This window comes from Bubalus kerabau, chromosome 7 (assembly GCF_029407905.1).
Source record: "Bubalus kerabau isolate K-KA32 ecotype Philippines breed swamp buffalo chromosome 7, PCC_UOA_SB_1v2, whole genome shotgun sequence".
Taxonomy (NCBI): Eukaryota; Metazoa; Chordata; class Mammalia; order Artiodactyla; family Bovidae; genus Bubalus; species Bubalus kerabau.
Window position 1 is genome coordinate 91,538,912 of NC_073630.1, and position 12,757 is coordinate 91,551,668.

Here is a 12,757-nt window from a genome sequence, read left to right on the forward strand (position 1 = left end):
TGAATTGAATTATGCTATGTGAAACCAAGATAAGTAACCCAGGCCTATTTTAAGAAATTCAGTTTTGTGGCTATGTCTACATACAGAACTATATAAAAAGAATATCCAATTAACTGAGTCAAAGCAGAATAAGGAAAATACAGTAAGCTCTTTTCAATGCAACTTTTGAAGATGTATACATTTCATCTCATTCAAATATCAGGAAAGCTCAAGGCATGTTAGTTAGAACAAGTAGATTTTGACAGGTTATGATATTTGAAGGCAAGAGAAAGAGGAGTTTTGCAGGATTTCCCTTGAAATTTTGCAAGTGGATAGAAAGTATGGTAAATAAATGAATAATATAGAATATATCAAGGAAAATGACAATAATAATTTTTACTTGTAGCACAAAGTGGAATTTTCAAATGCTCTTGATTAGAATCCTAATAATTTGAATGTCTGATTTATAACTCATTTATATTACTGGAGTGTGTAACCATTCCCTTTCTGCAGGGGATCTTCCTGACCCAGAGATCAAACCTGGGTTTCCGGCATTGCAGGCAGATTCTTTACCATCTGAGCCACCAGGGAAGCCCTTTTAAGCAAAACTTATAGGTCATTGTGTGTGTGTGTGTGTGTGTGTGTATTTGCTCAGTTGTGTCTGATTCCTTGCAACCCCATGGACTGCCACCCACCAGTCTAGAATACTAGAGTGGGTTGCCATTTCCTTCTCCAGAAGATCTTCTTGACCCAAGGATCAAACCCACATCTCCTGCATCTTCTGTATTGGTAGGTGGATTCTTTACCACTGAGCCATCAGAGAAGCCCAGGGGTCCTTAGAGAAATTCCATCAAAATTCCATGGAATTTTAAAAGCATCTCTCTAAAGCTCTCTTAAGCTTATATTCTCTTGATTTTTAATCATGTTTTTCTTTTCTGCCTCTTTGTTCAGGTCCATCATGAGTGAGGAATGGGATTCAAACTCTACAGAAAACTGGCGTTACATTTGGAGTAATGCCACAACACATGATCTGTACTCAGATATCAATATCACCTATGTGAACTACTATCTCCACCAGCCTCAAGTGGCAGCGATCTTCATTATTTCCTACTTTTTGATCTTCTTCCTATGCATGGTGGGAAATACAGTGGTTTGCTTCATTGTAATGAGGAACAAACATATGCACACAGTCACTAATCTCTTCATCTTGAACCTGGCCATAAGTGATCTACTAGTCGGTATATTCTGTATGCCTATCACACTGCTGGACAATATTATAGCAGGTATGTTGATCCACTCCAGTATTCTTGCCTGGAAAATCCCATGGATGGAGGAGCCTGGCGGGCTACAGTCTATGGGGTCACAAACAGCTGGAAACGACTGAGTGACTTCACTTATGTTGATTTGTGTACAGCTCAAAGATAATATGAAAAAATATTTGTCCCATATCCCTGCAGCCATGGTACGGTCATCCATTCATTTCAAATATTTACGGAGTTCCAAGAACTTCTCCAAGTAGCTGTCCTCATGAGGCCTACATTATAAAGGAGGATAAAAAACCAACAAACAAAAAGCTATATAAACAGTCAGAGAATAAAAAGAATTATGGGGAAAAGTAAAGCAAGTGACAGAGATCAGGTGGAGGCTGATTTTTATAGAGTTCACTGACGGTCATCCGTGAATGATGACACTTCTTACTGAAGACTTTGAATTTCCTTGGCAGTTCTGAGCACATATAGTATGGGAGGAATGTTATTGAGACTATTATGGATCATAAAGCTCAAAGAACTGCTAAGTGTGGTTTCCATTAATACGATGTCTTTGATATAACGCAAATAGATATTTAAACCCTCTTGTGGTTAGCTGGGCTTCCCTGGTGGTTGGGAGATTTCCAACAGTTTTTGATGGAAGGCAAGCAGCAGAACCAATGATATGTAACAAAGTGGTAGTTTCATTCATGGAGTAGTAATTTACATGTGCAACATAAACAATGGTTCGGGTGCTACCCTAGAGGACTTCTGGGTCCGTATTACCACTTCCTAACACAACTTTATGTCCCTCCCTTGTGGCTCAGCTGGAAAAGAATCCACCTGTAATCAATCCCTGGGTTGGGAAGATTCCCCTGGAGGAGGACATGGCAACCCACTCTAGTTTTCTTGTCAGGAAAATCCCCATGGACAGAAGAGCCTGGCAGGCTGCAGTCCATGGGGTCGCAAACAGTTGGACACAACTGAGCGACCAAGCACAAAACATCACATTATACACCCCAGAAGTATAGGAATGGTGTATCTACGACTTCTGGTAGAGTTTTGGTACATAGTACCTGATTAATAAATATTTGTTGTATTAACTAATGAATAGCACTCAAGATACTCATATTCCAAATCTGTATAAGAAAATATAAAAAGTATTTAGATCAAACAAGCCATATCATGGGGCTACTGTGGTAGCTCAGGAGTAAAGAATTTGCCTGCGATGCAGGAGATGCAGAGATGTGGGTTCAGTCCCTGGGTCGGAAAGATTCCCTGAAGGAGAAAATGGCAACCCACTCCAGTAATCTTGCCCAGAAAGTAAACTGATGTTGAATGCCATAAAAGGGAAAGAACTGTGGTGTGGTTTGTTGTTACTGCTGTTTAGTCAGACACAACTGAGTGACTAAACAACAATAATAAAAGTCATATCACAGTTCTTTTCCATTATGGCATTCAACATAGGTTTACTGAAAAATGGGAGATTTCTCTTAAGAATTTATTTCTGTTTCTTTCCTTTCTCTGAAGTGGGAGTCAGGGAATGTTTGAGTGGCTATTCTATCATAATATACTACATAAATTCTGTGTTTCCGTGACGCTTGTCATTTAAAAGCAATATTTATTAATGATGTACATTTTTAAGATGTGCTAGACAAAGAGTTGATAAAAATTGTTGTCTCAATAAACTTAAGAAATGATCTCAATATGTCTCCCATAAATATCTATAATTAAATTACTAGTTAAGTTTTTTTCATATACAGTATCCTTCCCTACCCCTGATTCCTATTCCCAGGAGGCAGCCACATTCAGCATTTTTGCATTTATTTTTGGTAATTACTATAATATTTCTGAATAACATGTTTTTTATTCTAATATATTATCCAACTGCAGAAGATGCAGTTTAGTTCTCATTATCCTCTTCTACCCCAAGAGACAGTTTCCCCCACCAAACTCCACTGAACAGCACTAGGCCTAAAGAATGTAAACCCATAGAAACTGTCTGAATGTGAAACTGGAGAAACAACATGACTGGTGGAAATTGGGTATAAATGCCAACAGACACGTTTATACAGAGCCACAGATATACATTCATTTTTTACCTCCCTCATTCTCTCAATATGAGCACATCATTGTGTTTTGTTAAATCAATATTTAGGGTATGCATTACTGTTATTATATGTACCTTACCCCTGCTTAACCATCTAGAGTACTATGATAGCAACCTTTTCTCTTATAAAATGTTTTTTGTTTTCCTGGATTTAATAAGGGCATAATATTTTGATTTGTTTAATGTTTTGAGTATAGCTATCAATAATGTTTTCTCAGATTTTCTTCCAGGAGAGTTAAGTTTCTTGCCAATACCTTCAAACATATAAAACACATATATGTGTTTTTAACACATCAAAAAGATGTAAATGAGGTGAATAATAAAGCTTCCAAGCTTGTTGTGGGGATTAGATATGTTAATAGATGCAAAATATTTATTAGAGCATATAGAATGTTTAAACTACTGTAAAAGCTTTAACATTATTAATATACTGAAAAACAAAGCTCTGAATATATTAATGAAAATAATGGGAAACGTTGATTGTGCCCTGGATCTTTTAGGAAACAGTTACATGCATCTAATTTCATGTCTTTCTCTTCGAAATTTCAGTGAAATTAAAATATACATGTATGATCTCTCCGAAGACTAACTGTTCCATTTCCCTTTCAGGATGGCCTTTTGGAAGTACAATGTGCAAGATCAGTGGCTTGGTTCAGGGAATATCCGTTGCGGCTTCTGTCTTTACTTTAGTTGCAATAGCAGTGGATAGGTAGGTCAACCCCAAACTCTGAATCCAGAAAATTGAGCATGTCTGCAACTATTCTACCTAATAAGTGAAAAATGTGTAATCTACTACACTTGGGTATATCTGTTTAAAACTGTATTCATAATATATCCCTTTAGATATATATATATATAGTATATAATACATATACATATGCATAGTATAATACTGGAGTGTGTTGCCATTTCCTACTCCAGGGGATCTTCCTGAGCCAGGGATCAAACCTATGCCTCCTGCATTTGCAGGAGCATTCTTTACCACTGCACCACCTGAGAAACCATACACACACACACACACACACACTAAGAGTTCAGTAATAAAATAAAACTAGTAAAATTTTCATATTTTAAAATTAAATAATTAGAGATGATTCATGTCCTAGTTTGGCCTGCTATAACAAGGTACAATATGTTATTTGATGAACGAATAAATAAAAAAATAATAATTGAAGTTTCCATAATTGATTTACAAAAGGAGCAAAAATACCTAGAACAGCACCTATGAAGTTATCTGTAATTTAAGGGTGAGTAAATGGGAGAATTCACTGATTAGAAGACTAGATGAAAACTTGGAGGTTAAGACAGAAGACCTATCACTTCATGGAAGATAGATCAGGACAAAGTGGAAACAGTGGCAGATTTTATTTTCTTGAATTCCAAAATCACTGTGGCTGGTGACCACAGCCACGAAATGAAGCTACTTGCTTCTTGGAAGTTATGAGGGAAGCCTCATGACAAACTTATACAGTGTATTAAAAAGCAGAGACATCACTTTGTGGACAAAACTCATGTAGTCCAAGCTATGGTTTTTCCAGTAGTCCTCTAGGGATGTGAGAGTTGGACCATGAAGAAGGCTGAGAGCCAAAGAATTGATGCTTTCGAACTGTGCTGCTGGAGAAGACTCTTGAGAGTTCCTTGGACTGCAAAGAGATCAAACCAGTCAATCCTAAAGGAAATCAACCATGAATATTCATTGGAAGGACTGATGCTAAAGCTTAAACTTCAATACTTTGGCCACCTAATGTGAAGAACCGACTCATTGGAAAACATTCTGATGCTGGGAAAGATTGAGGGCAGGAGGAGAAGGGGGGGACAGAGGATTAGATAGTTGGAGAGCTTCACTGACTCAACGAAGATGAATTTGAGGCAACTCTGGGAGATAGTGCAGGACAGAAGAGCCTGGTGTGGTGCAGTCCATGGGGTCACAAAGAGCTGGACACAACTTAGTGACTGAGCAACAACAAAAACAAGACCTTACATATGCTTTGAAGAAGTTGTAAAGATAACAGAGCAGTCAAAGCTCAAGCTAACTAGTCATTATATAAAGATATTAGATAAATTAGTTTGAGTTGCTTCTAAGCCATTTAAAAACTGTTTTCTTACCTGCAGATCTGGAAAACAGTAAGTTTCATAACATTTTAGTTTTATAGAGTCATCACAAAAATCCAAGAAAAATTAATGGATGATAATACTTTGAAAAATATGTTATGCAGTTGCATAATTGTATGGTTATCTTATACTGGAGAAGGAAATGGCAACCCACTCCAATATTCTTGCCTGGAAAATTCCATGGAAAGAGGAGCCTGGCAGGCTACAGTTCATGGAGTCACAAAGAGTCAGACATGACTGAATGACTGAGCACATGGTTATCTTATAATGAACATAATGAATATCAATAATAACATTAAGAATCACAATGACAAAAATTAACAGCAGTAAAATGAACCAGTGTTACTCTTCATATTGAGGCTGAATTTTCATGCTCCTTAGAAGATATGGAACACCAGGAAGGTGTATAAACGGAACTCATAATTGGCAACTCTCAGAGTCTTACAGCTCTGGAAAAAACCACCAAGACACTTGGTGGCTCAAAACAGCAGTGTTCAGTACTTCCCACACCTCTGTAGATGGGCTGGGTGTGGTTCTCCTGCTCTATGTCTTATAGCTGAAATCACTCATGCTCCACTTATACCATGCTTGCTAATGTTCAACTAACTGGCCAAAGCAAATTGCATGTCCAAGCACACAGATCATATGTGAGGGGACCACAGAAGGGCATGAAGGAGAGTATAAGAATATGGGCTCTGGAGCCAAGCCACATGTGCAACAATCATGTGTGATTATGGGCAAGAATGTTTACCTTTTCTAAGACTTTTCCCCATAAAAGGCTTAAAGATACAATCCATGCAAACCAATGAAAAGGACCTTAGAACAGAATATTAAATGTTCAATATGGGTTGCTTAACACTAACATTTTTATTATATCTTTTAAAATTTTTACTGGAGTAGAGTTGATTTACAACGTCGTGTTAATTTCTGCTATACAGAAGAGTGAATCAGTTGTAAATGCATATACATACCTCCGTGGTTTTTTCCTAAAGGTTTATTGTATTTATTCATTTAATTTACTTTTTGGCTGTGCTGGGTCTTCGTTGCTGTGCATAGGCTTTTCTGTAACTGCAGCGAGTGGGGCTACTCTTCGTTGTGATGTACAGGCTTCTTGTTGCAACAGCTTCTCTTGTTACAGAGCACAGGATCTGGGTGCGCAGGTTTCAGTAGCTGCAGCACATGGGCTCTGTAATTGTGGTTCACAGGCTCTAGACGCTGGCTCAGTAGTTGTGATGCATCAACTCAGCCACTCTGTGGCATGTGAGATCCTCCCGGACCAGGGATCAAACCAGCATCCCTTGCACTGCAAGATGGATTCCTAATCACTGGACCACCAGGGAAGCCTGAGTACTTTTACTATTAATAGTGTCTGATATACTCCACGTATTCATATTTTGATTCAAATTAATCTCATATAATAATTACAGAAAATGCCTTGCTCCTAATTCTAACTTTCTACGTTTTAGGGAGAACGTGGATGGAAGACTGAAATTACTGAAATTTAATTAATGACTCAGCCAGAAGTTATGAGGCAGTCCTTCACTGATATTTGCCTTTCATTACAGGTTCCGGTGTATCATCTACCCTTTTAAACCAAAGCTCACTATCAAGACGGCGTTTGTCATCATTATGATTATCTGGGTCCTGGCCATTGCCATCATGTCCCCATCTGCAATAATGTTACATGTACAGGAAGAAAAAAATTACCGAGTGAGATTCAACTCCCAGGATAAAACCAGCCCAGTCTACTGGTGCCGGGAAGACTGGCCAAGTCAGGAAATGAGGAGGATTTATACCACAGTGCTGTTTGCCAATATCTACCTGGCTCCCCTGTCCCTCATTGTCATCATGTATGGAAGGATTGGAATTTCACTGTTCAAGAGGAAAGTGCCCCACACAGGCAAACAGAACCAGGAGCAGTGGCACGTGGTATCCAAGAAGAAGCAGAAAATCATTAAGATGCTCCTGACCGTGGCCCTGCTTTTCATTCTCTCCTGGTTGCCCCTGTGGACCCTGATGATGCTCTCAGATTATGTTGATCTGTCTCCAAATGAACTGCAGGTCATCAATATCTACATCTACCCTTTTGCACACTGGCTGGCCTTCTGCAACAGCAGCGTCAACCCCATCATTTATGGTTTCTTCAATGAAAATTTTCGTCGTGGTTTCCAAGATGCTTTTCACCTCCAGCTCTGCCAAAAAAGAGCAAAGTCCAAGGAAGCCTACACTCTGAGAGCTAAACACACTATGGTCATCAACACATCTCATCTGTCAGCACAGGAATCGACAGTTAAAAACCCACACGAGGAAACTGTGCTTTGTAGGATAAGTGCTGAAAAGCCCTTACAGGAATTAATGATGGAAGAATTAGGAGAAATTACCAGTAGCAATGAGATATAAAAAGAGCTGGTGTGATGATTTTAACTCTGCTGTGTGATATATATTGAAGTATTGTTGATTTCTATGGCTTCATTCTTTTTTTTTTTTTTTTTTACAGTTTTCAAATTTTATTTTATTTTTAAACTTTACAAAATTGTATTAGTTTTGCCAAATATCAAAATGAATCCGCCACAGGTATACATGTGTTCCCCATCCTGAACCCTCCTCCCTCCTCCCACCCCATACCATCCCTCTGGGTCGTCCCAGTGCACTAGCCCCAAGCATCCAGTATCGTGCATCGAACTGGACTGGCAACTCGTTTCATACATGATATTATACATGTTTCAATGCCATTCTCCCAAATCTTCCCACCCTCACCCTCTCCAGTTCTTTCTATGAATGTTAGAAACCCTCTCTGGAAAAAAGTAAATAAAATGAACCTTCTGTTCATAATCAACCTTATTGTATTTAAAATATATACAGAAACATACACAAATTGGCATGGATAAATCTATTTTCTAGGACTAGTTTTCAAAGCCTGATCTTTTCCAACTTTGCTGTGTATATATATGCAACACACATACACACACATTTTCATCAGATGGTGATAAATAGACAGTTCTTTGCATGACAGCATGTTTTGCAAATTCTCCTTTTGCTTTTGAATTGGAAATTTTAGACTCCAGAACTATTTATCTGTGTGTGCTTTTAAAATGTACTCAGCTTTCTTAGAATAAGAACTGCAATAGCAAAAAGGGACACTGTATTTCTTTGTATTTAAAGGCTGACTTTTTTCCTTTTAAAAAGTACAAAGTTGGTAACTATTGCTCCAAATGAGTTATTGTTGAGTTTTAATACTTCCATAAATGAATTTAAGCCCTAGCTGAACCCACTTTTCTTGTAGAGATGATTCAGGATCCCAAGTTGACCTCCTTTCTAATAGAATCCCTGACATAAAAAAGTCAATCTTGTAATAAAGCAGCAGTTGTCAGAGGAAAGCAGCTCTCTTTTGAAGGGCTTGATCAGAGATGTTCAACAGTCATCATAAGACTCCCAGAAAATTTGAACTGATTATTCCAGATTTCCTACTGGGCAGGACATTTAAATCTGGAAGTCCTACTGGATTAGCAAATTAATACTGCTTCTAAGAGAATGGTGAACCCTTGGATTCTGCCTGGTTAGGATTATGTAGTGACAATAGTCATAAATGCTGGCTTTTATTCTGGGGTGGGATAGACCCTAGAAAATTGGGAATTATAAAATAACAAACAGTTTTGCAAATAAAAATAAATCTCTGGGCTTGGACCTATCATGTTTTCTCGGGCTGTAATGTGGTTCAAGGTAAAAGCTTTCCAACACTATAGGCCTTTGAGAAAATAATTGTTTCAGTTGGGTTTATGCTATATAATATTTAAATCTGTATGTGTTACATATTTCCAAAACCTTTTTTGAATTTCATTATTTCTTCTATATCATGTCATCTATGTGTTATGAAGAACTTATTTGGGACTTCCTCAATAACCACTTTTGTGATTATAAAATAATAAAAATTACATTATGAAATATCAAAACAGATATTATCAAAACAACACCTGTTACTAGTAGAATTTTCATGAAAAACAGAATAGTGCAAAAATTGCATGCAATTCCTCTTCAAAGGAAAAATAAAAAAGTGAAAACACTATGTAGATCAGCATCCTGTATGTACATCTTTGCCAAGAGTGATTATTCAGGAATGATTATTTTGCCATTGTCTACCTTACAATATCGTTAATACATATTAAATTTCTACAATTGTGCTACTTTAATGGTGAAAAATCATTTAAACTTGTGGTTTTGATTACTAGTGTGGCTGAATATTACTTCATGTTTCTTATTGATCTGTATTTATTCCTCTTCCCATTCATTTGCCATTTTCCCATTGTAGTTTTGTTGTTGTCTTTTATCTATTACTATGTACTTTGGGGGGCTTCCCTTGTAGCTCAGTTTGTAAAGAATCTGCCACCTGCATTTGATCCCTGGGTCAGGAAGATCCCCTGGAGAAGGAAATGGCAACCCACTCCAGTATTGGCTGGAGAATCCATGAACAGAGTAGCCTGGCGGGCTACAGTCCATGGGGTTGCAAGAGTTGGACATAACTTAGCGACTAAACCACCACTGTGCACTTTTTGTATCAACCATCAATAACAGGCAGAATTGGTCTTTAAAAAACAAAAACAAAAACATAAAAATGGTGTCTTTTCTCTGCTTAAAAGCCATTAATCATTTCTTTTCAAATTAGGGGAAAAACAACAACAACAACAAACTCCTTATCAGGACTTACACACCTTTAGTTTTTCTGTCCACCCCTTAATCTTGTCTCATATCCTACATGCATCATTCACACTACCAGGGCTTGTGTTGAGGCATTAGTCACTCAGTTGTGTCCAACTCTTTGTGGCCTCATGCACTGTAGCCCACCAGGCGACTCTGTCCATGGAATTCTCCAGGCAAGAATACTGGAGTGGGTAGCCATTCCCTTCTCCAGAAGATCTTCCCAACCCAGGGATCAAACCCAGTTCTCCTGACTTGCAGGTAGATTCTTCATTGACTAAGCCACCAGGGCAGTGCCCTGCCTGCCTGTATGTTCCTCTGTCTTTACCAAGTTCTTTAATGCTTCTAGATTGCACCTGTTTCCTTCCTGCCAGAAACATTCTTCTCATTGGCTTCCATTGGTTCTCTCATCCTTTAGGACTCAAACTAAACCTCACCTGAGCCCTGTTTATTCCTTCAGAGTAATTCCCATTATCTGTAATTATCTTCAGAATTCTTTTATTTACTTGTTTATTATCCATATTCTCTACCAGAAGGTACACTCTATAAGGGCAAGAATTCTGTCTTGTGTATCACTGTGTTTCCATTGCCTGGGCGAGTGTTTGGCACATAATGGATGAATAATGAATATTTATTGAACAAATTAATTAAGTAATTGCAAATATTTTCCAGTTATAATTTGCATTCTAATTTACTTATGATTATTATATTTTATTTTTAGATAATGAGAAAAATTCAGAATATAATGGAAACATTGCATAAAGTAGAAAAACGTGAAGTAAAATGATTTCTTATCTAGTTACCTAGTTGTAACCATTCTTACTGTCATTTGGGGACATATTTACGTGCTTTCTTTAATAAAATTATGATTCTGGGACATGTACTTTATAATTTCTTATTCATTTAGCAAGAACACATGTCCATGTTGTTTAATATTCTTCAAATATCCCTTCCTTAATTTACTAAATTTCCTTTCTGAGGCTGAAAATATAAGCTATTTCCTAAATCTATAAAATGATGCAGTTATGTGTACCCTGTATAATTCTGGCATATTTATAATTATCTTAGAATAGACATATAAAAACACAACTGCATGGCCAAATGCAGGTACATTTGATAACGTTTTAATACACATGGTCAAATATTTTTTAAACAGGTTTTAATATTTCATACTTCCCTTAGTGGTGTAACTGAGCTATTCAGAAAGCCTACCCCACTCCAGTATTCTTGGGCTTCCCTGTGGCTCAGCTGGTAAAGAATCTGCCTGCAACTATTTTGCAGACCTGGGTTTGATCTCTGGGTTGGGAAGATCCCCTGGAGAGGGGAAAGGCTGCCCACTCCAGTATTCTGGCCTGGAAAATTCCATGGACTGTACAGTTTATGGGGTCACAGAGTCGGACATGACTGACTTTCACTTTCACTTTAGTGGTGTAACAGGGTTTGCTCACTCACACACTTATAATATGGCATATTCCATAGAACAAAATTGTCTTGTCAGTTTGGTAAGAGAGAGTTTGTATACCTATGTTTGTTTCATTTCATTGTTATGTAGCTGGACATTAAAATAATCTTCATTTAATTTGATTCATTTGTATTCACTTATCTTCACTTGTATTTGTAGCAAAAGAAAACATTTCCCTTTTCTTTTTAGTTTGTTGGCTGATCTATAATTAAATTGACATAAGACGGTACAGAAGGGAAACAAATTTAATTACATATGTATGGGAGCCCCGTGAAGACATGAGAGGCTCCCAGAGAGTCAGGCAACTGAGGCTTTTATGCCATCCTGGACTAAGGAGAAGAAGGGCAGGGGTGGAATGTCAAAGGGGAGGAAGATAATTCACAGGACAATGGAAAGAGAAAATTTTTTTTTTTTAATATTTGTTAAAGAAATATTTGTCACACCACGCAAAGTCTTTTTTATGTTAAAAAATATATATATATATGTATATAGATATCAGTTCAGTTCAGTTCAGTTGCTCAGCCGTGTCTGACTCTTTGCGACCCCATGGACTGCAGCACACCAGGTCTTCCTGTCCATCACCAACTCCCAGAGTTTACTCAAACTCATGTCCATTGACTCAGCAATGCCATCCAACCAGCTCATTCTCTGTTGTTCCCTTATATATTTATATGTTTACAATAGCTCTCTTCTTGGTAGGCTTCCATCTAAATTATTTTAGGCAGGTAAGGGAGAGATAAAAAGTTCTTGAGTCTGTTGGGGCTTATCATGTTCAGCTTGAAATAACCCACTGGCCACAATGGCATATTCTGGGGTGGCCTCCTCTGAAGCCCATCATATTCACTTGTATCTCTTTCTTAGTTAATTCCCTCTTCCTGTTCTTTACTTCCTTTTTGGTTAGATTATTTGATTTTTTCCTCAACAGTCTATAAAAGTGCTCCCTAAGTCAGGATATTAATCTTTGACTATCAGACATGTTTCAAACATTTTTTCTATTTGATGTGTGACTATGTATGTGTATATGCATAGATACGAAGACAAAGTTTCAGCCACTATGACAGAATCCTGAAATACACTGGATTCTTAAAGGATATAGATGTTAATTTTGTGCTTGATGTTAGCAGTCCAGCTCAGTTGGGGACCTTATTACCACAT

The 12,757-nt window shown here is 37.6% G+C and overlaps 1 protein-coding gene across 1 annotated transcript; it reads left to right on the top strand.

Moving 5' to 3' along the window:
• The first annotated feature begins 937 nt into the window (after positions 1 to 937).
• On the top strand, positions 938 to 7,848 carry NPFFR2 (neuropeptide FF receptor 2). The gene is made up of 3 exons (XM_055587483.1): positions 938 to 1,262; positions 3,946 to 4,045; positions 7,014 to 7,848. Exons 1-3 carry the CDS (start codon positions 938 to 940, stop codon positions 7,846 to 7,848), a joined length of 1,260 nt encoding a protein of 419 aa, XP_055443458.1.
• Positions 7,849 to 12,757: the final 4,909 nt, after the last annotated feature.